Source organism: Dysidea avara, chromosome 8 (assembly GCF_963678975.1).
Source record: "Dysidea avara chromosome 8, odDysAvar1.4, whole genome shotgun sequence".
NCBI classification, from domain to species: domain Eukaryota; kingdom Metazoa; phylum Porifera; class Demospongiae; order Dictyoceratida; family Dysideidae; genus Dysidea; species Dysidea avara.
In genome coordinates, this window is record NC_089279.1 from 20,156,043 (window position 1) to 20,183,165 (window position 27,123).

General features: G+C 38.3%; 3 protein-coding genes across 3 annotated transcripts; 1 reads left to right on the forward strand and 2 right to left on the reverse strand.

The window, feature by feature from the left end:
* Nucleotides 1–554: 554 nt before the first annotated feature.
* LOC136264595 (protein O-glucosyltransferase 2-like) lies at nt 555–22,620 on the reverse strand. Its single transcript, XM_066059368.1, has 9 exons — nt 22,460–22,620; nt 21,996–22,401; nt 21,543–21,620; nt 20,044–20,219; nt 17,159–17,396; nt 16,052–16,261; nt 15,914–16,003; nt 758–844; nt 555–698 (listed from the first exon to the last, which is right to left on the reverse strand). Exons 1-9 carry the CDS (start codon nt 22,618–22,620, stop codon nt 672–674), a joined length of 1,473 nt encoding a protein of 490 aa, XP_065915440.1. The 3' UTR covers nt 555–671.
* Nucleotides 1,641–3,489, forward strand: LOC136263649 (uncharacterized). The gene is made up of 2 exons (XM_066058290.1): nt 1,641–3,107; nt 3,170–3,489. The coding sequence occupies exon 1, from the start codon at nt 1,641–1,643 to the stop codon at nt 3,048–3,050; it is 1,410 nt and encodes a 469-aa protein (XP_065914362.1). The 3' UTR covers nt 3,051–3,107; nt 3,170–3,489.
* Nucleotides 22,621–22,639: 19 nt separating the features above from the next.
* LOC136264593 (embryonal Fyn-associated substrate-like) lies at nt 22,640–25,216 on the reverse strand. Its single transcript, XM_066059366.1, has 2 exons — nt 25,008–25,216; nt 22,640–24,864 (listed from the first exon to the last, which is right to left on the reverse strand). Exons 1-2 carry the CDS (start codon nt 25,068–25,070, stop codon nt 22,798–22,800), a joined length of 2,130 nt encoding a protein of 709 aa, XP_065915438.1. The 5' UTR covers nt 25,071–25,216; the 3' UTR covers nt 22,640–22,797.
* Nucleotides 25,217–27,123: the final 1,907 nt, after the last annotated feature.

Consider the following 27,123-nt stretch of genomic DNA (forward strand, 5'->3'; position numbering starts at 1 on the left):
TTCCTTTGTTCCACAATTCCTGCAGAAAAGAAAAAAAAGTAAGCACCAAAGCCAGTTTATGGCCGGCTTTATGGCTTGCAATACAAAAAGAAGTGATATCTAAACCAAAACAGCCAAGCTGTAAAGAAAGAGTGTGGCCCTCAAAAAGGCCAGGATGAAAAAAGATGTGAAATCCAAGGTGGCGGCCAAGAAATGACTGTGATACTAGGTTAATGGCAAAAATTTTAATTACAATTCAGTGAGTTTGGTGCTGAATCCTAGTGGAGGAGGCAACGTAAATTCACCTGAATTGTTGTAATTAAATTTTTTGCCATTAACCTACCATCACAGTCATTTCTTTGCCGCCACCTTGGATTTCACATCTTTTTTCATCCTGGCCTTTTTGGGGGCCGCACTCTTTTTTTATAGCTTGGCTGTTTTGGTTTAGTCAGGCGCGTGGCCCATTGATAGACCCGGATCAAGGTTATCTAATTTTTCAACCAAAGTCACACAGATGAATGCACTTTGACTTCTGTGTGGTAGAAATGTTGACAGGTTGTAACCTGATTACCCGATTCCTTTATTAATTTCACCAGTGGTAGCATACATACATTACATACGTACATATAGCAATACATAAAAAGCAATAAAAAGATACAAAAATAATCTCCTAAATGTCACATATTACCACTTCATAGTTCTTCATGACTTCTTGAATGCTACAAGACAGTCCATTACAATACATGGCATCTGGTATGACATCAGTACATACACATACCTTACAAGGACATTGCTCATTCGGTTGTGGTACATATTCCATATCTTCCCTAATTCGTGGAACACCAACTTGCCTACTGGCATATTCCTGTAGTACAAATACAGTATGTAGTTTTGATACATAACACACACATGATTATAATTGCATTACTTCTAGATTGGTATCATTTTCTAAGACAATATAGTACACAGAATAATTTGGAATATTCAACTAGTGTAGGGGCCATAGCACATCGATAAAAAGTACTGAAACAAGATGGAGTAGTGCACAATATTAAATCACAGTAATTAAATCACAGTAAACCTACTGTGCATTTCCACTATGGTACAGATCTTGAGCACAGTAGGGATATAACACTTCCTATTGTTTTACTGTGATTTAATATTGTGCACTACAACTTGTTTCAGTACTTTTTATCAATACACTATGGTCCCTACTCTAGTTGAAAATTCCATGTACTTGTTTGTTAACTTTTTTGAGATTGAACTGTTTTATTTGTTAGTGTGATTTTTGTAATGGTGATTTTTGTAGTTGCATAACTTGTAGAGTAGGCACATTTTGTAGGTGTTGTAATGCTGCTTTAGGAATTTTGATTTTGTTGTTGTGTACTGTAAGGTTAGGAATTTTTGTTTGTTTTTCTGCATGCATGCTTTGTAATATAGGATAGACTTTTGTGCATAGTTTTGTACCTATAAATACTTTGAATCAATGAATAAAAGTTTAGTTTTTGTTAGTCAAAGCTCAGTGAAATATTTACGAGTAAAGTCCAGCATGACAGAGTTAGCCCCGCTGTGACATTTGGTGACAGGAGTGTTTCTTTAGCTACCCAGCTAGCTACTTTCGTGACTGTATGCCAAAGCCACGCCGGAAACCAGCCGCCAAGATGTCAAACACTACAGCCCTAGAAGACATGGTTCGAATGTTAGTAGAAGAGCGTGCTTCTCACGAGGAAGAGATTGTTACTGAGAGAAAACTCCGCCAGGCTGAAATGGAACAACGGGAGAAACTTGTTACAGCACAGATGCAACAGATGCGGGACCATATGCAAGCCCTAATGGACGTGGCAACAAGTAAGGAGAAAGCCCCACCACCCCGCAATTCATTAGAAGTTAAGCTTGTGCCCCTCTCAGCTAAGGATGACATTGAAGCGTACTTAGTGACTTTTGAACGCGTCATGCAAGCTCACGAGATCCCAGAAAACCGATGGGCAATTCACCTCGCCCCACAACTAACTGGTAAAGCTCAACTGGCGTATGCAGCTGTTTCGCCAGCTGATGTGGGAGATTACAGTGCAGTTAAGGCAGCTATCTTAGCTCGATATGACATTAATACAGAAGCTTATCGCCGACGATTTCGTACTGCTACTCGAGGCCGTGAAGAGTCTTTCCGTGAACTGTCTATAAGATTGATGGACTTACAGAACAAGTGGCTTCGAGAATGTATTACAATGGCTCAAATGAAGGAGATGGTTGGCCTCGAACAGCTGCTGGAAGCTCTACCACCGGACATGTGGGCATGGGTGCGAGATAAGAAGCCAAAAACCTGCCAGGAAGCTGGTGAACTTGCTGATGAATATGTACAGACCAGGCAAACAGTAGGTGCTGTAGGAGGTAGTGATCGCAAGCTGCCTGTTGTTAATCAGAGGCAATGCTATAGTTGTGATCGGACAGGACACTTTGCTAAAGACTGTCCGGGGAACAGAAGTGAGAATAAAAAGACAGAAGCCAATTATGTGGTGAGAATGGACGTGTCTAAGGAACCAAAGAGTAAGAGTAGCATTAGTGCAGCTGACTCTAAGGGGAAGTCTACAGAACTAAGCCATGTGAAGTGCTACAATTGTGGAGAAAGAGGCCACATTGCAACCACTTGTCCGGCAAATCCGACGAAGGCAAATATGTTCTGTAGGGGTGAGCAGCAGCAATTATCAGTTAGTAAGGCTTCCTCTGTGTGTCGGAGTGGCCAAATTGGTGACATTACTGTTGATAACATTGTGTTAGATACAGGTTGTAGCAGAACCATGGTGAGAGAGGACCTGGTCCATGAAGGACAGTACCTTAAAGGAGATGCTATCACTATTAGATGTGCCCATGGTGACACCGTACTGTATCCGGTGGCTAAACTGGAGATGGAGGTAGATGGACTACTACTGAGTGTGGAAGCAGCAGTATCCAAAACACTCCCAGTGCCAGTATTGTTAGGCACCGATGTGCCAGAGTTGGACAAATTGTTGGGTATAGCTGATGTCCGGCCATATACTTCAGAACAGAGTTTAATGGTAGTGACTAGGGCTTAGTCTCTCAGACAAACACAAGAAGATGTGGCTATGGAAGAGAGTGAACAACAGTGTGGGGTGAAGCCAAGTGTGCCTCTTGTTGGCAGTGAATTTGATGAAGAACTATTTTTGTTAACCAGAGATAAACCTAAGAAGACCAGAAGCCAGAAGCGTGCAGACTGTCAACATCATCAGACATTAGCACAGCAGGCACCAACACCCCCACTGAGTGTATCTACAGATGAGTTGAGGAGACTACAGCGAGAAGATACTACTTTGGCTGGAGCACGTAAGTTTGCAACTAACCCTGATTCTCTCTCTGTAGGTGATTTCTATTGGAATGATGGGCTGCTATACCACCAGAGGAAGCCATCCAAGAAAGCACCAGAACTTGTGATAGAACAATTAGTCTTACCTGTACAATGTCGTTCAAAAGTGTTAGAACTGGCTCACAATATTCCGTTGGCTGGCCATCTGGGGAAGGAGAAAACTAGACAGAGAGTGGCACAGCAATTTTTTTTGGCCAACCTTATGCAAAGATGTGGAGGAGTTTTGTCGTTGTTGTCCACAGTACCAGAAGTCTGGTCACAAGAAAGTGCCCAAAGCTCCTCTAGTGCCACTACCAATTGTTGCAACTCCATTCCAGAAAATAGCCATGGACATAGTTGGTCCATTACCCAGAAGCTGCAGTGGAAATCGCTATGTGTTAGTGATATGTGACTATGCCACACGTTATCCGGAGGCCATACCAGTTCGGAGTATAGATGCTGAGAACATTGCTGAAGAACTGATTAAGTTGTTTGCTCGTGTTGGCATTCCTCAGAGCATCTTGACAGACCAAGGTAGCAACTTCACATCTAAACTCCTAATGGAACTCTACAGACTGTTGAGGGTGCAGGGAATACGAACTAGTCCATACCACCCACAAACTGATGGGCTGGTAGAACGATTCAACCAAACCCTCAAGCTGATGTTAAGGAAAGTTATTGATAAGGAAGGTAAAGATTGGGACAAGTTACTGCCATATGTTCTTTTTGCTTACAGAGAAGTTCCCCAAGCATCTACAGGGTTCTCACCATTTGAACTGTTATATGGACGGAGTGTCAGAGGACCACTGTCAGTATTAAAAGAGTCCTGGCAAGCAGCAGAGTCCCAAGATGTTAGTGTGGTGTCATACATCCTAGACATTAGAGAAAAGTTACAACAGATGTCAAAATTAGTAGAGCAGAATCTGACAAAGGCTCAGATGGATCAGAAGTACTGGTATGATAAGAATGTAAGACACAGAATTTCAGCCAGGAGACCAAGTGTTAGTCCTACTCCCCACCTCTACTAGTAAGTTGTTAGCTCAGTGGCAAGGCCCATATGAGGTGGTGAAACGTATTGGAGAAGTGGACTACTTGATTGACATGCACGACAGAAGGAGAAAGAGGCGAGTATTTCATGTGAACATGCTTAAACTGTTTCATTGCCTTACAGAGAACACTGAGATCAGTTTATGGGTTGAGGAGCAGTCAGGAGAATCAGATAATGACATGCTGGAGGATACAGTACCAGCCTGGACTGAGCAACAGAGTGGACAACCAACTATTGGGTCACAGTTACGGAGCAATCAACAGAGCCAGTTGCAGCAACTGCTTGAGGAATTTACTGATGTGCTCCAATCCAAACCCGGCAGAACATCCCTAGTGGAACATTTTATTGATACAGGAAATGCTAGTCCAATTCGCCGCCCTCCTTATCGTGTACCACATGCTTATCGTGATTCAGTGAAGGCTGAGTTGGATCAGATGCTGGAAAGTGGGATAATAGAACCATCATCCAGTCAGTGGGCAGCTCCATTAGTGTTGGTCAAAAAGAAAGACAGCACATTGAGGCTATGTGTTGACTACCGTCGTTTGAATAGTGTATCTAGAGTTGATGCTTACCCGATGCCTCGCATCGATGACTTATTAGACCGTTTGGGAAAAGCAAAGTTTATTTCAACAATAGACCTGACACGAGGGTATTGGCAAGTCCCAGTGGCTGAATCAGATCGTGATAAGACAGCCTTTCACTCACCCTTTGGTTTCTTTCAGTTCAGAATGATGCCATTTGGCCTACAGGGAGCCCCAGCAACATTCCAAAGGATGATGGACTGTCTCCTACATGGGCTCCAATCATTTTCGGCTGCTTATTTAGATGACCTAGTGATTTTTAGTGGAACATGGGAAGAGCACCTTGAACATTTACGCTCAATTTTGTCACGGTTGAGAGAATCTGGCTTAACAGCTAAGCCAAGCAAGTGTCAGTATGCTATGGAACACTGTATATACCTTGGCCACATTGTGGGAGGAGGCATAGTGAAACCAGAAACTGACAAACTAAGAGCAGTGAGAGAGTTACCAGTCCCTACTGATAAGACACAAGTGAGAATGTTTCTTGGTATTACTGGATACTACAGGAAGTTTCTGCCAAATTATGCTTCAGTGGCAACCCCCCTGACTGACTTGACCAAGAAGAGTGCACCAAATAGAGTAGTCTGGACTGAACAATGTCAGCAAGCCTGGCAGAGACTGAAGGATTTACTATGTTCAGCCCCTGTTCTGAAAAGCCCTGATTTCTCCCAACCATTTATCCTCCAAACTGATGCATCAGAGATAGGAGTTGGAGCAGTACTCAGTCAAGTGGACAACATGGGAAAAGACCACCCAGTAGCATACTATAGCAAGAAGTTGTTACCCAGAGAGGTTCGTTATTCCACTGTAGAAAAAGAATGTCTGGCAATTAGACTGGCCACAGATTTTTTCAGAGTCTACTTACTGGGTCGTTTATTCACAATCCAAACGGATCATCGGGCTTTACAGTGGCTGGACCGCCTTAAGGACACTAATCCAAGATTAGCAAGGTGGAGTTTAGCATTACAACCTTACCAGTTTGTGGTGGAGCATCGAGCAGGAATACTTAATGGCAATACTGATGCTCTATCAAGAGTAGCAGCAAACTAGTTTGCTGCTGGAGAAGGAGGGAGGAGTGTAAGAGATTGAACTGTTTTATTTGTTAGTGTGATTTTTGTAATGGTGATTTTTGTAGTTGCATAACTTGTAGAGTAGGCACATTTTGTAGGTGTTGTAATGCTGCCTTAGGAATTTTGATTTTGTTGTTGTGTACTGTAAGGTTAGGAATTTTTGTTTGTTTTTCTGCATGCATGCTTTGTAATATAGGATAGAATTTTGTGCATAGTTTTGTACCTATAAATACTTTGAATCAATGAATAAAAGTTTAGTTTTTATTAGTCAAAGCTCAGTGAAATATTTACAAGTAAAGTCCGGCGTGACAGAGTTAGCCCCGCTGTGACAATATTATTATGACTGGTAAACTCACGCATACCGCATCTGAAGATGGCGCTGTGAATCCCAGCTATATCACTTATTGTCTGAAAAGTGAAGTAGCTATCCATTACACTTCGTTGTCAACTATGTTCAACCTGTTACACAGCAGTACGAATTGAGAACTGTTCGAAAAGCACCTTCGTAATCTAAACAGCCACTATGAAAAATATGGACGATTTCTATTACAAAGGGAAGCCATCATGTGCTATCACCAAATCAACATTTTTCATTGTCAGCAAAGATGAATGGGACACAAAGGAGGACACTGGTAAGTCTATGAAGAATGCACTGTACGTACTGTGGTATGCCAAAAGGCACCTCTTGGGCGGAAGCGACAACAGTGAAAAAATCAAGCCTGTAGCTTTAGCTATTATCAAGTTATGCTTGTCTGAAGGCATCAGGCAGTCTTCCATTAAATAAATTGGTTTAAAATTCCATAGCAACTTGTTGAAAGCGTTTCAGGTCAATCTGAAAGCTTGCTTGGGCTTAGTTTTACGTAACCAATACTGCCTCATCGTTGACAGGGAAAATTGAGGCTGGTTTTTGGGTGAGGCTGGTTTTTGGGTGATGTTATTTCATGGGCCATGCCTACTCCTTTGTGGTCCCTAAGTGATGTGCTATATTAAATTTTTGTGAATGATATTTTCGATACAATATCATATTCATGACATTTAATAATACATGAATTTCGCATTGTTGTTAGTAACCCATTACTTATATGTTCTTATTCAATTCAAAAATACCAATCGATTAACATGTTCTCCACTTAACCAATACCTTTTTAAACCAGGCGCGCGCCCACAGCCGGCCAAAGGCCAGCTGTGGGTGCGCGCCTGGTTTACTGAAATTATTTTTGTAAAAGTGTGTGTGTGTGTGTACCTACATGTACCTATCTACCTATCTATGTTTGTCCGTACGCACCCAGCCACCCACGTGAGCAAAATCGTTTAATAATGGTAAAAGCAGCTTTTACGTAAGAAGTAAAAGTGAAATGAAGTCTGTATTAAACTTTTGCACAGATGAACTTTGCTCTGAGGTAGTTTCTTTTCAGTGGACTGAAATACGGGTGTGGTGACTTTCCTCAGACTACCTTCCCATTGAGGTTTTCAGGCGTTTAGCAACTGAAAAACAACGGTGCAGGCCAGGAATAGCCTATCACTTCGAGTTGAAATCCCTTACGTACGCAAACGAAAATGAAGAGCAGCTTTGAGGCTTTGTCAAGAGAATTTGTGGGAAAAAACACGTTAGTCACACTATAAAACAGTTTAGAAGATACTTCTGTGCATAATATGTTGGTAAAAGCAGTTTATTTAACAAACGCTTCCTTAGCAGTGCATAGCAACGTAATTAAACGAATTACAAATATTTCATAAATTACAAAATACGAGAATTAGCTAATAATGTTATTGCACAACCCAAAATCACCCTATTGTAAAGTAGTAATACATAGTTGGTTAATTCATAGTAGCATATACTGTCTATAGATGAGTTAGCTAGCTGCATGGTGCCTGGTTTTAGAAGTAGCACAACATCAACTTGTTTTTTTGCTGATGTAACTGGCAGCTGAAAAGAATCTCTCTCAGAAGGAACTGACATCACCAGTATCACTAGATATTCCCTAACCAAATTTGCTAGGGTAGGGAACTAATCTCTGGGGTCTAGCAGAGCCCAGAGTGCTTACACTGTAGATATCATCTTCAAAATTGTACCAACTTCAATAGATGCAATCAATCCCTCAACAACCTGCTGACTTTCTTCTGATCTAGGGATGTTATCATCAGCAGGGACTTGAGTCTCATCCAGAGGAGGTCCAACATGAACTAAGCGCTATTGAAAAGAACTCGCAGTAATTGCATTCTCAATCCGTAGACAAAATTTGGTGAACTGCAAAGCTACTAATACACTTGTGCAGTTGAATTTCACTGGTTTTCTCTTCCCAACTTGCTGCTTGGCTTTATTTCGTACGATTAGTTATTCATCACGTGACGGTAGGCCTGAGCCTATTATGCTCAAAATTTTACCTATTATTCTTTCCAGAATTTCCCAAAAAATTCTCCTATTATTCTTTTTGTTATTCTTGTATCCAGCCTGTTATTCCATAATTATTCTCATTCAGTATATATTTGTGGCTAGTCGCTTAGTTTTCAAGATGCTGCTATGAGTAGTTTTGTCCAAATTTATCGATAGCCATATATGAAGAAATCCACCTTACACATCATTTTTCTATCCATAATAGTTACAGCAGACTTAGAATAGCTATCTACAGTAATAATTCAAGTGTATTTAATTATTAGTGTATTAAACTACTGTATAGCTACTAAGTTATATAGGTAGATAATAGTGCTCAAAAACTTGAAGAAGATACACTGGTATAAGATGTACAAGTTTCAGAATTGCAGATAATCATGCAGTTAAATCCTTGATGCTGGCTGCAGATTGTTAACATGAAACGAGCTGACTGCTCTATTAGAGTATTTGAGCGTTCTATTAGAGTATATCGATCTTTTAGAGGCTTTTCAGCTCCTTTCAGCCAGCACTCCTGTCAGCTTTATATCATATGTAGTAGTTAATTCTTTCTTCTAGGTAATCAAGAAGAGACACACACCCATTCCACCGATTATTCCCGTGGTCGTCCAATTATTCTAAAACTATGCCTGTAACCATCCTATAATTCCAGAATTATTCTCACGAAATTGGTGACCTATTATTCTCAAGATTATTCCGGCATAATAGGCACAGGCCTACGTGACGGTTCCTCCAATAGGCTGTGTATATCAAAACTGAACCACTGCGGTTGCTGGGGTTGATTGCACCGTTGAATTAAGCATAAGAAAAGAGTTCAATCAGCACATATTTTTCGTTGATAACCCCATGAGATAGCTTCCCTGTACAAAACATATGCGCTCACGTGTGCGTGTCGTACCTCCTCAAGTGGTTGTAAGATCAGATAAGATCAGAACATGTTCTTTCATTATGCACCACTCAGGAACTGAAAGACTTGTTCAAGGCCCTCCGGATGATGTACACATAATTCTAATGGCTGGCTTATGTTGGAGCATATAAAAAGGTTTATTTCACCTTGTTGGACAATCTGTAACCAGTTTATAAACTGGCAGATTCAGCACAATTCAGTTCTGTGGCTTTGCAGGAATGGTTATAAAATGCTACAATACAGTAGCAATAGCTGTTTAATGATGTCCTGAATTCTTGGAGACATCTTCAGCCCATCATAAATTGCTAACAGCAAGGTGTGTCCAAGGCAATGCCGGCTCTTCTATTTCCCAAGACGTAATGCCAGATCCATGTTCGAAGCATTGTCAGCAACAACAGCTGAAACTGCAGATTGATGAATGCTATAATCAAGCAGAATCTGCTTCAAGCAGGAAGCAATATTTGCTCCTGTATGTCTCCCTGAAAAATGTTCAACTGCGAGACACAGTGATGTCAGCTCAAAATCCGAGCTATTTTGCCTTTCTCTTGTTGTATTAGGTCTATTTTGCTTTTCTCTTGTTAAATTAGGTCTGCCTTGGACTTCACTTGCTGCTTCACTTCATAAATTGATGGAATAATGGATCTTGAAAATGTTGTCCTATGGGGTATTTCATAACGAGGTTCAAGTTGCTGCATTACATGTAATTCTTTGAAACCTTTATCATCTACAAAAGAATAAATCATATATAATCATACCAGCAAACTTCCTCGTAATCTTCTTATATAAAGCACAGTACTGCTGGGTTCTAACTTAGCTGTCTTTGCAGCAAATACCAGTTAAAGTGGTTTGAGATATTCAACCCACACTCTTTGCATGCTACCCGACATTTAACATCTGCCTCACCCGAGTTCTGAATCCTTTGAAAATCTTTCTTTGTTCCGTTATGGTTTGCTGGCTACTTGCAGTGTTTACAGGCTGTAGTTCTTCAATTTCGGATTCCGTACCTGAAGCCATATTGCATGATTAGAATGCCACGTGACATCACACATGTGACACGCACGTCAAGAGACTTGTGTTTAGTTTCAGGCTTCAGCATAGCTAGCTACAATGAACTGAACAATAAAAACTGCAGTGGACGCACTCATAACCAGGATGGACGGTACTGGCAGACTTCAACTCGATAATACCGAGTATAACTCGTTAATACTGACCTAGCTCGCAATATATCGATATCTAGTAACTTGTAGTAACTAGGAATAATTGTCTGAAAAGTAACTAATTACAATAGTTACATTGTAACTATAACTAATTCTGCTTTAAAAGCAAGAGCACTAGACGTTGCAATACTTAAAACTGACCTGAAATAGTCACAGAAATGTTATTTTAAGTGCACATAATTATGTATTGCAACCCTTAATGATGCATATCTGAGCAAAATTCATGTTACAAAAGCTAAAAACAAGTCGTAATTTATACTACGAAAGTAACTAGTAACTAAAGTACTTAGTTACCTTTTTAAAAGTAATGCGTAACTAGTTACTTTTCTGAAGTAACTACCCTAACTCTGTATATTACTCGTTACTGCCACTGCGATGAAATGCGTTACAGTTATATATTACTTCAGTTTAAAAGTAACTAGTAATATGTTATATTACACAATGTATAAAGATACTTCGTTAGGTACAGTAACACGCTAGTTAAGTAACATGTTAGTAACACGCTAGTTAAGTAACGCGTTAGTACTTCGTTAAGTAATAATATTATAGTAATGCGCTGATTAAGTAACGTGTTAGTACTTTGCTAGGAAATAATATTACAGTAATGAGTAGTAATGCGCTACTTTAGTAACGCATTACTTATGTAAAGTGTAACTATCCATTAGATATTACTAGCTTTGGAAATACAACAAGTTATATTACTTCATTACTGCATTAAGTAATAATATTAGGCGCTACAAAAGTAGTACATTACGCCCAACACTGCACAGTGGTGATCTGTATGAGCAGTCTGGGGCCATGGTAGGAAACTTAGCTGTTGGCTACTTATACAGTGGATGATCTGGACGGTAAGCAAAATGTGTGAAAAATTTGGTGTACCATTGGCAAGCTACAACACACTAAAATATTAAAACCGGCATTTCTTGATAACTACAAATAGGCAATAAACCAGTTTTCTCAGACTGGGTCATATATATCAATCTGAGCTCGTTTACAGGATGGACACTGTCACGCACCAGTACAGTAGCTAACTCTGGTAACTTTACTTTTATAGGGTAGCTAATCAAAAATGGGTATACTGTGTAAGTACTCTATTATAAAGTTAAGTGACTGCTATATTAGAGTATCTTGATTGTACAGCATTTCACCTAATACAGTGTACATGTTACCTTCCACAAAATTATTTTGTAAGTGCCCTCTCTCCAGCTGACAATACCTGGCATTAGTGGCAAGCCACCTTGTGAATTGCAAAACAGCTGTGTAACTAACACTAACTCGTACGTCAGCTTTCACAAACGATGGTCTGTCATCTCTCTAGGACTAATTTAATATTGAGACTAGGTGTAGATGTGTCCACCATGTAAATGTGTACGCCACTAAGCTGTTTTGAAAAGTTTAAATAGAATTGTTGCTTTCATGGTTCAATTACCTCCATGAAAGCATTTGATTACTATACACTTGTGCCTTAGTTCACTTAACATATTACATGTTTGTAGGCCTGGCAATTTTTGCATACATCATTAATCGATTAATGGCATAATTCTAACCACATTTTGTATTATTAGTTACATAACAAAGGAGCAGTGGTTACAAGGAGTGGTCACTTGGGCCATTCTTCCAAAGCCCTAACCCAATTTGTGAGTTTGTAGTAAATGTGTGGACATGATGTGTGGACACAAAATATGCAAAACTGTTCAACTTATATGGTAGAACAACTAAACTACACAGCAGATATTTTTTTTCTAGAAAATGTACATGAAACACTTGATTACTAGTTTCATTACAGTACTAACTGAATACTACAGAACAAGCACAGTAGATTGTAGCAAATGAAATGAGGACATCACTTTAGCAACTGCCAATTTGTGTGCATGAACACTGCACTACTATAGAAATAGTACATAGACTCAAGTTGCATGACTAAAAGTGTCTAAGTGGTAGTTAACATAACTACTAGCAGAAATCACCTATAGCTAATTATAAATCTCGTCATACACAATGCACAGTCATACATGATGCACAATGGTTTCCTAACATTTAGTGAAATACAGCAAGACAGATGGCGTAAATAAGTAGATAACTAGATGGATATCACATAATGATACTTGTACAATGAGCAAACACATTCTAACTATTGTCAAAAGCCCAACAATGATATACAGCGAATGGCCTACAGTATCAAGAGTTCATAGTGCCATTGTAAAAGATGGTAGATGTTTTATATGATCTTTTAGACTTATGGTGTGATGGTTGTTGAATATACACAGGTATAACAGGCACCGGTAATATAGTAACTTTACATCAGACACAAGCCCAACAACTATCAACAGTGTGACCACTACTCATAAAACGTTAACTAGTAGTCGAACACATGGACACTGCAATACTTGATGTAACTGGTTTCCTTACAAAGTTCACACATTTCCATGTGTGTGTTCTCACCTACAGGATTTCTTAGCACCACGTTCTTTCCATTGAGCTGCTAAATAAGTACTTAGTTTCCTGTTAATATCCATCACCATTCAAAGTATAGGTGTGGTATACTACAGAAAATTGCTTGTTTCATTACTTTGGCTTCATGCCAGGGTACCCATAAAAAGTTGGTTTAGGACTGAATCTGATAAGACTGCAGTGAAATGCTGTATTTGTACAAAGTAATTTATCAGCCCATTTACAGTAGCCCCCTATTTTAGCCCCCTATTTAGATGAGTTTTTCTGTATTATATGTTAAAGCACATATTTGCATCAGTACTAGTTAAACCTGCTTCATATTGTGGTGTAAATACTTTGCTGTTGCTTCAATTCAACATTATAGATTTTTCCCACTGTAGCTGTAGTTCTCTATCATCATTCTATACAACTTCCTTTTACTACATACTGTTCAACAACATTGTAAGCATACTTGTGTATGATTGCATTAGTGTAGTTAAACGAATTGTGTAACTGCAAAACCAACAATTACAAAGTGACTACGCATCTAAGTTGATTACACAGCTACCAAAATTAGAGAACCACAAAAAGCAATGCTAAAATATAGCATAATATTACAATACTCTTAACAAAACTAAATATACCCTTAAAATTTGCACACATGCACACACAAACACATCATATTTACATGCAAATGCATGTAGTCAAATACATGCGTGTGCATGTTAGTATTTGGCACATGTGCATTTCCATGTGTGCAACTTGTGAGTAGTTTAGCATGCATGCAGCCTGCAAACAGTGCTGGCTATTTATTTCATAATTGTATTTCTTTTAAATTTGTAATTCACATCTACAAGAAATGCATGCAATACAAAACTACAAGTCAGTTACAAGCCACAAACTATCTGCTTGGCCTCACTGCACACAGCTTTTTCACAAAGATGATCTTTAGTTGAGCTTTGTCCAAAAACAAAATGTAGAAATTGATATACAGTACCGCCCAGAGGTAATGTTACACTCGCGAGCAGTCGGTACTCGTGTAGCCAATTTTCGAGCAACAATTTCTTTGGCATGTGTGTGGTAACTAACTCACCATGTGTAGCCACGACATGCAAGCTCCCTCGGGTGGCTGCTCCAGTAACCATGTGCCTTCACACATGATGTATTCCAGTGGTGCGTCGTGTCGAGTCGTGGCCTGGATCTGAGCACTCACGAGGGATTGTAACGTTACCTCTGGCGGTACTGTAGGTCCAAATACTCTCCTGCTTCTTGTCTGCTTTCAATTGTACATTTCTATAGTCTTTAAATCAAAGGTTAAAAATTACACTCCCTCACTTTGTTACAGAGAACAAAGAAGCCATAATGAACAGTAGCAGTAGTATTTTAGAAATGTTTCTCCACCTGTGATGCACAACTTTCAAGGAGACTCAAGACGCCAACCTCAGCAATTCAAGGCCAACCTCAGCTGTACTTGTAATGTCATGTACTGCTACAACAAGTTTTCTTGTAGAACACCACATCCCACTAATAAAGACTACTTCGTTTTCTTTTTACAGGTTGTCAATAGTAGCAAACAGTTTGGGCACAAATTTTAAACAGTTGTTAGTGTTCATCTGATTGGCTATTTCATACTGTATACTGCATGTACGCAGAAAGAGAGCAGACTGCATGTGTGTAATTTGCAACCCCCTATTAACTTACATGTATGAAAGCAAACTGCAAGCATGCTGCAATATACGAGTAAAAGGATAGCATGAATATGCTATTGTATGAAAGCAAATTGCATATGTGCAATATAACTCACTAGTTTTTTGCTATTGAACTGTATGCATGCAGAGAATATGCAAAGTTGTGCTATTCTTTTGCAACCATCTTAAGAGCACTGCATGCATGTAATTGCAAACCGCATACAAGTTGCACACAAAATTTTCATAAGGGTATATATATACAGAATACGTAACATATCAGATCAACATTACACAATAAATTACGTATACATATAGGGGAATTTGTGAATTGCACATATTTACAGATTTTTCATGGGTCACGAAAATTTGTTACACTGGACCATGACTGGATGTATAAAACTTGGCAGTCAATAGACAAAATGTGAAAAAGCAGCTCTGTCACGTACTCTTATATATCAAAGAAGGTTTAGAATTGGTTGCTAATGTTTTTAAAAGATTTCTAGCAAGATATTTGGTGAGAAAATGCACTAAGAGGGTGGTTTTGCTTGTGCCTATGCCTGATACGGACGTTGCATGACACAACAGCCTTACTGTTGAAGCTTCGGAGCTCAAACTCCCGACACAACATTGCTGTAAACTGGATAACAAGACGTGTTCAATTACAAAATCAGGCTGCTTGTTCAGTAGAAACCTCTACTTCAATTTCGCCATTGGAATTGTATGGTGATATTGAAGTCGAGATTTCTACTACACAAGCAGCCCGATTTTGTAATTGAACATGATTTGTTGTTAACCAGTTCACAACAATGCTGTGTTGGGAGTTTGAGCTCTGAAGCTTTAACAGTAAGGCTGTTATGCCAATGTCCATATCAGGCACTGGCACGAACAAAACTGCCCTCTTCGCGAATTTTCTCTCTAAATATCTCACTAGAAAGCTTTTAGCAACCAGTTCTAAATCTTTGTTAATACATAAGAGTACCTCATAGGACTGCTTTTTCACGTTTTGTCCAGTCACCTCATGAATTTATACGTCCAGTTTTGGTAGGTTTTATTTATGTTCTGTACACTTTGAGTATGCGCAAATCACAAATTCCCTTACACATACAGTTACATATACGTATAACACTCAACGCCCCCCCCCCCCCCCCCCCCCCTCCCACACACACACACACACATGTTTGTTGTAAGCATGTTGCACAATACTGCACACACTGTACGCATACAGTGACCCAACAATACAACTTACAGTGAGCAATAACACAATATAGCAATAAAAATTTTCAGGTAATAAATTTTCTCTTGCAAATGATTGACCAGCTTTACCAATTTCCTTTGCCTGTTAAAAACAATTTCAATGACGTTGATGCAATCCAAAGGAACATACCGTTTCATCGTTATCAATAGCCCACTGTACTAAGTCAACAACATCACTGAGGTCATGACTCATTGGTATGTAGTGTTTGTAAGGCTCAAGCTGATGGTAGAAATGTTCATAATATTCCGAGTCTTGTTTAAAAACTGCTGCACCTCCCATCAATAAGTATGGCAACCTATAAGCTGCTACTGTACCATCAATGTTCAGCTGGTACTTGTACTATTAAAAACACCATACAATATGACAGTGAAGCCAACATGAGAACAATGTATGAAATAGAAAGTATTAATTTAGTACATGCACAGACGCAATGTTTTCTTAATGCAAATGTGAAGTACATTTTCTCTAACCAGCAGATGTACAGAAGTCACACACAGCCCATACTGATTCATTTCAAGACAAATTGCTACTACAAAGCTAGGCAACCTATTAACATATGCACAGTCTTTTCAGTTGATTTAGACCAAGATCAACTATAGTTTATTTGCACATAAGGAATAATGGTATCAGTTATGTTTAACACTTAGTAATATTACACTTTCACTATACAACACAGTTTCCCTTAAATACTGTCAGTAACATATATGGAATTCACATGAGTATATCCAGATGTGCTGGGGGTGTAAAATGCATTTAAAATTTAAACATCACAGCGTATAGTGTAAGCATATGAGAAAGAAGTCTTACAGTTAAAAACATAGACAATGACATTAAAAACAATTTTACAGATGTAACACAAATCGAAATAGCTATACTTGAAGAATGCACAATAGATACCAGTGTAAGTAATAGGATTTGATCAATTATGTACACAGAATTCACTTATAGACAATACACTTTAGTCTAACGTCTATATTATATTTGACAAATTGTTAAATTTAACAAGCCCACTCTTCAACTTTACTAATCCAATATTTACTTAGGGCACAGTTGGGAAATTGTACAAGCAATATCAAATAAGTTGTAGCCATTATGAAAGATTAGAATATTTCAGATAACCAACAACCAAAACAATGTACAGTATCCCACTTTCATTTAGTCTACAACATAAAAGGAAGTACTCGTTTTTAGGTTTAGGGGATGATAAACTTGGAATGGTAATAGAAATATGTTTACCTTAAAAAAATCAAAGAAAGGAATAGCTTTGTTTTTGGGTCCATAAAGTTCTTGCTTGTATTCAAAAAAGAAGAAATTTGTTAAGCCAACATCAAATAAATCTGTCATATTCCGGTAGAGTCTGGCAAGGTCTAATCTCTCTTGCCTGCTGTCCCGGCCACGGAAAAAAGCTTTTGGTATCTTATCCTCCCATGAAGGTCCTGCATGACCTAATACTGACAGCATATCTAACTGCATCCTATGAAATCAAAATGTGAATCAATAACACAAAATGTACAAATTGCATAAATATGCACAGCTCAATAGCTATAAAGGGTGAGCTTATTACTATTAATAATAGCCATTATTGTACTGAGTTAATGGTTAAGCATTTCATTGTTACCATTACAAATTGTGACTGACCAAAGAGATTACAGAATGTGTTTTATACATAATTCAATTTATGTTCAGTCACAACTACATTTTACATCATACACTAACTAAACTGTTATGCCTTTATTCTTTACAGTGTATCATGACAAAAAAGCCTTTTACTGTTCCCTTGTTAATTTGAAACAAAGTGTCGTATACAAACAAACTTTTAAGGTAAGATGAATGATTACTACTTTCAACAATCGATCACTTATTTTCCACACAGGTTGCCTATATTATGTACAATATTTTTTTTAATTTTGTCGATGAAATTTTGCAAAGGCTAAGCAGTATAAAATCTGCAAAATTTATGTTCCTTGAAATTTGTACATATCTAAAGAGCAGTAGAGTGGTGCTGCACTCTACTTTTTCTCATATGTAATTACTTTGACCATGTACCAACTTTATCACTCATTTTATTTTGCTAGGGGAAAGCTCTGATGGTATTAAAGACCAAGAGAATTTACCATGTTTAACAGCTGCATAAAAAAGCCAGTAAAGAAAATGTCCAGCATATTTATGATTTCCTAAAAGAATTCACAGTTAGTAGCAGGCTGGCTGTGGGACACATGCCTATATAGTTCTGTTGCTAAATCACCAATGATTCCCAAGGTTATTGATACCCATAAAGCAATTCCTCTCAGTACACTATGTTAAGGAAACTAAACCTGTTTTGAACAGTAGAACATAGTAACCAGTAAGACAGGTTTCACAATTTTTGTCTAAAAGCTACAGTAGTTGTTAGTCATACATTCTTCATATTCTTATTCTGATTTGTATCATAACCAATACTGTTCATAATTGGAAGCCAGACCCACATCCCTAGCAGGTCCACTTTAGAGCAGTTTTGTTTGATGCATTGCAGGTTTACACTTAGCTAGAAATCACTCTGTAAAAAGTAGTGTAAACAGGCTGGAAGTTTACACTATTCGTGTACCATACCAGTACTTGTGTACAGTGTATATACCATAATCTCTCTGCTGCATGTACAGGTACATAATATATGCATGTACCCATTGTAATCATAGCAGTTTTCTATACAGTATATGTACTCCCATATAGCCTGTACTTTCATTTCATACATGTGTTACCAGTGTAGTTTTGGTTATGGTAAGGACATTTTTCTTAAGACATTAGAAAACTTTAGATTAGTGGAAACCTACCTATCTTTCTTATGAGAGTATGACAAATTGTCGTGTTAGATATCTAATTGGTATTAAACAGCTTATTTGTAAGCTTGTCTGGATCATTTTCTGTTGGAACTTTTTTTTATTGCTCCTATACAAGCAGGTACACATTACGTGGGTATGTAGGTGTAGCCCTTATTGGCCCTACACTAGTGCACAGTGCACGGTGTGGGTGAAAATCCATTTTATTACAATCTTTGAATTCATCTGTTAGTATTTTATAAGGGAGATATATATTAGCTATCTACATACACTTGTATCTTGTACTATGGGTAAATTTAATAGTTAAATATTGACACTTCACAGAACAACGGTTATGTAAACCAGATGGTACAGTAACATTGTGTACATGTACAAAATCTCACCAACCCAATTCAAATATATATATAAGTCAGTCTTCACATAACGACATACTGAAATCGACAAGAAAGTTCCTAGTAAACCTATATCTGAGTTTACATAACATGCTACCCACAGATTTAAACTAGAGGTTATGCTCATATTTGAGCAAATACTTATACATGTACATGTACATGCTCATCTTCAAAACAACACAGCATTTTACAATAAACTTTTACAGAAAACTTAACCAAAACTGTACATTCTGGGAAGTACTACATTAAACACATGATACAGTGTAATTACCATGTCATACTGTATATGTCACTAACATATATTCATAGTTATACATAGTTATACATGTAGCAAATTGCAACCACATGATTAACCCATAGATCATAGATCAAGATTGGTAAGATCTCAGATAATAGAGAACCCATTTGTCTGAATGAGATACCTCATGTCCCAAAGGATACACACCTAAAGTCAATACAACTATTATAAAACACTATCCCAGGGCTAAATATTTCACACCCACAATAGCAGTGAGAAAGAAGCCAAATGCCCTTAAACTTGTACTCTTCTACAAGTTATCATTTACAATTCCACATACCTCACCACAAACATTACACATATCAAGCTATATGTATGCACCAACAGATGTAACACCAAAGTGAAATAATCCGCCCAGCACCTGTCAGAAGCCACAAGCTACACCACTACAATGATATCCAATAACCCAAGACACAAGTGTTCTATACTTGGCTACCCTGCATACTTTAGTCACAGTGTGAAATGCACAACAGATTGTTACTTGGGTATCAAGTAGATCATTAGTTGTGTAACGTTACCTTATATAAATCATCAATAAAACGGCTCTTATCATACCACAACAATAAGTTAATACATTGTTTCTGTTCAGCAGAATGATTTAATAAACTGACTTACCCTCTCATAGCTTCAAGCGTCGACTTTGTCACATCATAAGTTGGCCATACAATATCATTAGTAGAATCTGAGCCACACCATGAAATGATCGCTAAGGGGTCGTGTTGATACCGAGATTTCTCTTCTACAGGCCAGTCTCCTAGGTTCATAATAAACTCCATATCTGGTAGCTTGACCTAGAAATTAACACGTACACTACAAATTACACCTAGCACCTCCTATCAACAAGATTGACTGGCAGCCAAGTGTAAATTAAACAAAGAATTCTTACATGGTAAGGTGTTGTAGGAAATAGTTAAATCAATGTGTTGATGGGCAAGCCTTACTATAGCATCATGACTAAATAAATGTATTAATTGCATTTATTTGCCACACATTTGAAAATATATAATAAAACAATGACACCTCACACCATATATGTCCAGTATAAATAAGGAATACAGTATTCATGAGATCAATAGTACCAAAGAAGTGATAAAGAGGTAAGCAAAATGGTCAGTTTCAATGCAAAAATTGGAGTTGTATCAAGTGATGTTGATGTAAGTACTGTATCTACCAAGTTGTGTCCAAAAATATAACTTTCGACCTGCTGTGGTATTAGTGATGTCATCATCATAAAAGCACAGCATGGGTCAAGTAGGAAAGCCAACTACAGTACACCCTGTGGATCATGTGGTCACTGGAATATGCATGTAAACAAATTCATAACTTCTCAACTTCAATATGGTCAGTGTTAATAGTTTAAGCATGTGTTCTATTTGCTATTATAACACATAGCAAGACATCCAACTGGGTTGATTAATTGCACCTCTTAACTCATTAGTCAATTCATTTAGATTGGTGAACAATGTCTCTTGCAAGGAATGCACAAAATAAACCCACAAAAAATAGTATGCTTTTCTTTATATTTTGAAATTTGGCAGTTTATAAGGTTACATCCATGTGGCAGGTTGCAATTATGGTAGCTATTATCACATTGCATTTTACTCGATAGTCAGTAGTACTGTAGGTCAGTAGACAAAGCTTTACTTAATCATCAAAGAGACGGGACTTATATCAGACAATACTTTAAACAAAGAGAAACTGTTCTAATCAATCTAGCACCCAAAGTGAACCCATGTGTGGAGGTAATTATCATTCTACTCTAGATCACACAATATCCATAAATCATCATTTTGTGCCACCTGATTGTATCTGATTGAAGCTCAATAAAAGGGAAGCTATACATAAGAAGAGGTTTTATTTCAATCAAAAATGTGATGAATTGTGGTAAATTCCAGTCCTTTAGAAACATAATCAAATAAGTGAACATAATGAACCATACAACCAGAACTATAATAGATTTACCACAATTTTATTGCCTTGGGCCAAGTCACAGGTAAAACATTCAACCTGGCATGGAACTCAACACACACATGCATATATACAGCGTACATGTATTTTACACGAAGTATGCATGTGACTTCTGCATATAATGCCACACAACCCTGTTACAGTACCTTTCTAGTCACTGACAACAGCGTGGCATCTGAAAACATCTTGAAATCCACGTATCTCCCAGATGTTCGTCTGTAAAGCTACAAAAGTGAATCTTCAAGTGCGAGTGAACACTTCTACAATTGTATCACTATGACTAACAGCCACAAAAATGTTAATTCCATAGAAACAACACATCTAGTCATGACGACTACAGTAAGATATACTCAAGGTAGATAATGTTTCACCAAAACCTATATATTCTGCTAACAAGTAGCCCATAGGCAGTCTGCTAAAATATTTTAAATATTATCTGTCTCCAACAAACAATGACTGTTCCAAATATAAGTGTCATCAAAACCATACAGTAGTGCATACAGTAGTGCATACGTGTGTGGCTCATAGGTCCAACAGTGTATAAGTTAATTCAATTATCAGTCTGAGCAATGAATAGTGTGTTAGTGCAATAAGTATACCTTATTGTCTATCAGGGAATAGTGTACTAAGCTCCATTGAGGATGCCTTTCAAATGCTCGGTCAGCCAGAGTTGCAATGTCAATGGTTTGGAATAGTTCAAGATCATCTGAGATCTGTTTCTCAACTGTAGGGCACTTCAAATTGGCATTCCACTGATTCAAGTCATTAGGGCAATTGCACTCCTCTTTTAAAACATTGGAAACCACATATGGGGACTGAGCGATGTGCTTCCCACTTTTATCAATTACATTAATCATGACTTGCTCATAGCTTTGAAAAGGTCTGTGCCGCACCAAAAATGAGCCATCCTTTAAATCAAATATTTCTGGTCTTATTCTTGCCCGGCCCCCATCATTTAGGTCAAAATTCACTGAAAAATAATCTATACCTGGTGACCTAGTGATACTGCGAAACACCAAAAGCAAATTTATGACATACAATTTCGTTTTAAAATTGTACATACTTTTGGCCAGTGTTTTCATCCACGAATTGAATGAAGAAATATCTTACTGGTAGCTGAACGTCTGAGTGTATTCCAGGCCCATAGATTACGCCATTCAGCTCTAAGCTAACAACGCTAGCTGCCAGAGTTGCAAATACGATGGACGATATTACACCGTTCATCGTGCGGCTTTAAATAGAATCGTTAAAAATTTTATTATAATGTACACGGATAGCGAGGTACAATGTCTACAAAATACAACATCTTCGTAATAATTATAGTAAAATACATTCATTATAAGTTGACAAAATGCCCTGTATATATTTACACTGACATGACTGGAAACACAAGAAAAGAACTTATGGGCTTGGTGATGAAGCACTCTCTCTAATTACTTTCACCAAATCTGATGCTACTGGATTGAGGTTATTTACACTTTCCGTCATCCTCTCTGTGGCTTGAACACAAGGAAATTGTAAAGCAGCTGTTTTGGTGTCTGCAACCACAAGTTTGATGGCTTCGACCAGTTCATTGCTAGCTGTTACTATACTTGATTTTGTCGGTCCGTGATTGATCTTCTGAAATAATGCGTTGGCTACATACACAAGTTTATATGCACATACGATGGTGTACTTTGACTGAGGAACAAAGCATGTTGGTGAACCTTGTTGAGAAATACTTCCCAAGAATGAATCTATTGACTCCACCAGGCTTAGGGACATTGCGTCCAATTGCATGGCAAACACATTCATTAGATGTTGGTCTTCTTTTGATATGGGCTTTGGTGATGAATGTCGAGTGAGTGATATTGTATGATCAAAAGAAAAGTAGCCATTCTCAGCAGATTCTGAGTCTCCACTGACAGCTGTGCTGCTACCATGAAAATCAGTTTCATCATTTTCTGAGCCAACACTGTTTAGACTAATATGACTGTCTCGTGATTGATGCACTCCATTGGCTTGTGACTTGTCATCCCATTTCAGTTCTTCATACAAGTCTAGTTTCTCATACTCTCGATGAGTTTGCTTCATAGCAGTGCTTGTGGTTGAAGGAGCAAATGCCTTAGCTTTCAACAAATTATAGTTCTGTTCTTGAGGAGTGGTTTTCTCCATTGGCAGTGGTGGGAGCATATCTTTAGGGTTTCGTTTTGAGTGTTTCCTGTCCATACCAGGGCTTGAACCTATTTGGACATCTGTTGCTGACACTGACCTGGCCACAGTTAACTTGGAATGCTCTATTGGATGTCTCTCTTTACTGTCCAGTGCTCGTGGGAGTGAAGAGGAGGATCTTGCTCTTGGCTGTTGCTTGAATAGGATTGTTTTGTTTGCTCGGATTAGTACCACAAGTTCTGTAGCAGCACCAGGTAATGTCTTGGCCATCTCTAGTAGGGATTTAACTGTACTGGTTATCTGATCAACAATTTCTCTTCCATCTACAAGCAGATCATACTTTGCTAATATTTCAAGTCTCTTTTGCAGTAGGCTGGAATAGCTCTCATTGAAACGCATTCTCAAGTGAGTGTCCTTGAAAGTTTCCAAAACATTTGCAACACCTTTTCCAAACTCCAAGAAATTCACCAAAGATTGATCAAACTTGACCAGGGAGTTGATAGTTTTCTGCAAGGTGGTCTGTCTTCTGTCCTTATCCCAGATAGCATTAGGGCCATACACACACTCACACAGTTCCTCATAGGAAGTGCTGATCTCCTTATGTAATGACTCAAGCAGTCTTTCAGCATCTTCATCAAACAAGCAATCCATACTAATTGGAATGATAGACTCTCTGTCTGGCTGCTTATCTGTAAGATCATCTTTTCGTGAATTAGATGTTGGAGTATCATAGAGCTTCACCATGGCTTCCTTTGCCTTGGCATCAGGAGGAAAGTCATAAGATTCACTTGAAGAAGCTTTTCTGCTTGTTGGTGGTGTATCATATAGGGGAATAGAGCTGCAGGTAGATTGGACAGTGTCAGATGCCCTTGCTCCAAACTGTGGTGAAGACCTAGTACCAAACTGTGGTGAAGACCTTGACAATGGTTCATCACCTCTGGCTTTTGTTTCACTAGGTGGAATATCATATAATACCACTCTAGCACTGGTATTAAGGGTGGCCTCAGTAACTTTTGGACTTCCACCAGAATTCCTATTTGGTGAAGACACTGGGCTGGCGAGCACTTCAACAGTAGAGTTAGCTGGTGCTACTTTATTGTTGGGTGGAAAGTCATACAAGGGGATGGCACTTTCTGGGGTGTACATTTCAAAATAGTTAGCAGGTACAAGCCCGACTTCTCCGTGTAGTTGGCACAACCACCATCCGTCCAGCCCGCCATAGTTCTTCTCCAGAATGGTAACAATATCTCCCTGGCCAAACGACAGCTCATCCGGGGTATCAGCTATGTTTCTGTACTTAGCCCTGGCCATAACTGCCTGCAAGAGTGATAAAAACATAATTCACAATTGCGACCGCAGCAAACCATAGATAAGGTATATATTATCTATGAGCAAACATACATGCAGCTGATGCCTAGTTCATAAACCCCTAAATTTCACATTCACTACCACCTACTCACCTCCTGTTTCTTATTGCTTTTGTCGCCGCTCATGTTTAACTGAGACTGCTGCTGATTCTTCATGTCTTGCTAGTCAAAAAGCAAGTCGCGATCTACAGACGTTCACGATATCTACAGCTTTACACGACCACGTAAATATATATCCACACTTTAACTTCAACAGGCTAGCACAAATCACCGCTAAACCACACGTTTTCCACATGTAAGCTGACCTAACCTTTTTATATGAAGTAAAAGCGGAAAAACAGCACTACAAACAGGAAATGGCGGGCGCCAAGGTTCTTAACCAAATTACGAAGAGAATCCGGAGTAATATACGGTAGGAGACATAAACAAGGAGCGAGGAGTAACTGCGGCAAAGATACTTAACTGATGCTTAGAGAACGATGAGCTCATTTCTGTCAACAGAAAATGATTTGACTGAGTTTACTGGTGAGTTAAAATTTTACAGTTTGGTTCATTCAGCACGTTCCAATATCTTTATTTTTTTAAAATAGTGATATGGTTGCGGATTTTATTGTGGGCCTTCGTAACATCGGTCCTGGTGTATTCCATTGGGGGAGTGTGTTCTGCAGTGATATGGAGACGTGCTAAGTCCGTGGCCCTTATCTGTCCTCTGGTCTATCTGTTATTTGGAGCTGTGAAGTTTGTCACTGCTGATCTTATTACATGTATGTACATTTATTGCATTAAAACAACGTAAGAATATCTAGTTATGCCTGTAGCAATAAAAGTCTTAACTGTGTGTTTGCTTCACAAACTTGTACCAAAAGGTATACTATACTACTTTTGATTAGGAATATGAAAAATAGACACTCTAGTGGCGTTTATTGTGTACCAAGCATGCGTGTTTTCAAACTCTAGTCATACGGCTATGGCTTGTTAGTTTACATGTATGTTGCAGGAACAATTTGTATGTGGGGCAGGTGCCTAATGTAACATTGCTTTGCTACTGTAAAAATACTATGTAGAATAATCACCTAGCAATTGAATTTATATAGTAAAAACATGACAACATTATTGGATATCTTTATATCAAAGGCTGTCCATGGGCAAGTAAGCTACGCTGCTGGCTAACGGTAGGTTATTTCCACAGTGTAGCTCTTGGCCACCTAATTCTTCATAGACTGTAGCAGCAGTTCACAAAAAGTGTCTGTGTCCCATAATTTTGCCCCCAAGGTTTAATTAAACGACATTAGTTTAATGCTACACTAATGCAATTGGTCTATAGTTTGCAAAGAGCAAGTACAGAAATTCATAGGCCTGGTCTGTAAAGGAATGGCCCATATTATCTGTGGGTATACAAACCTCTGTTGACTATATCATATGCATTTGATATTTTATGGGAGTGTGTACAAGTAATAATAACCATTGTGATTATACATTGGAATTGAGCTTTATACAGTTTACTGAAATTTTGGTTTTAATACATTCATGTTAAAGCGCCCATGTTTCCCATTATAAAATATGAGGTTTTATACTCCTAAATTCATGTGTAATTTTGTAACAGATCTACTATACCCACACAGGTTTTTATTAGGCTCCTACACAGGTGACAATCATGAGAGGAAAAATGTGTTTTTTAATTGTTTGTTGATAGTGGTACTATATCCTATGTCCTCATTACTGGATTAGTTGTTTAAATAGAATCATCTCATAGAGGTGACGAATGCATGTGGTGCCAGCATGCTAATGTTATTTTATGTTGTTTATTTTGGTATGAGTAGGTACCTCTCATAACTGTAACACTGGCCCTTTGTGATCAGTGGTAATCCTTTTCCATTTTGCCCTATGAATACACTTGTCTACTGCATTTGTGGTTTGTATCCTAAGTGCTCTTGTGTTACTGAAATGGTAGTTGCCATCATCAGTGGGGTACTTGTGGAGGAGTGATAACTGCACTATCATGTACTACTAGGTGGAGGCAAATCACTTTAAAATTAGTCACTTAGTTTTTTGGATTGTGTTACACTTTAAGTGGGTTTGCGTAAATTACATCAGACAACCCAACCATATCCTGAATGGGTTGTTTTTGACCAAAGATTTTATACATAGTTGTTTTGTTGTGGGTGGATATCTCATTATTTACAGTACATATTGGTTGTTGGTATAGGTA

What these genes read in the sequence shown, in the direction of transcription:
- LOC136264595 (XM_066059368.1), bottom strand. Translation starts at nt 22,620, where the DNA reads ATGAACGGTGTAATATCGTCCATCGTATTTGCAACTCTGGCAGCTAGC. An exon ending in ATTCCCTGATAGACAATAAG is followed by an intron (nt 21,621 to 21,995) that starts GTATACTTATTG and finishes TCACTTTTGTAG; the next exon opens with CTTTACAGACGAACATCTGG. An exon ending in CTTTCTTTGATTTTTTTAAG is followed by an intron (nt 16,262 to 17,158) that starts GTAAACATATTT and finishes TGTTTTTAATAG; the next exon opens with TACAAGTACCAGCTGAACAT.
- LOC136263649 (XM_066058290.1), top strand. Translation starts at nt 1,641, where the DNA reads ATGTCAAACACTACAGCCCTAGAAGACATGGTTCGAATGTTAGTAGAA.
- LOC136264593 (XM_066059366.1), bottom strand. Translation starts at nt 25,070, where the DNA reads ATGAAGAATCAGCAGCAGTCTCAGTTAAACATGAGCGGCGACAAAAGC. An exon ending in AAAGCAATAAGAAACAGGAG is followed by an intron (nt 24,865 to 25,007) that starts GTGAGTAGGTGG and finishes TCACTCTTGCAG; the next exon opens with GCAGTTATGGCCAGGGCTAA.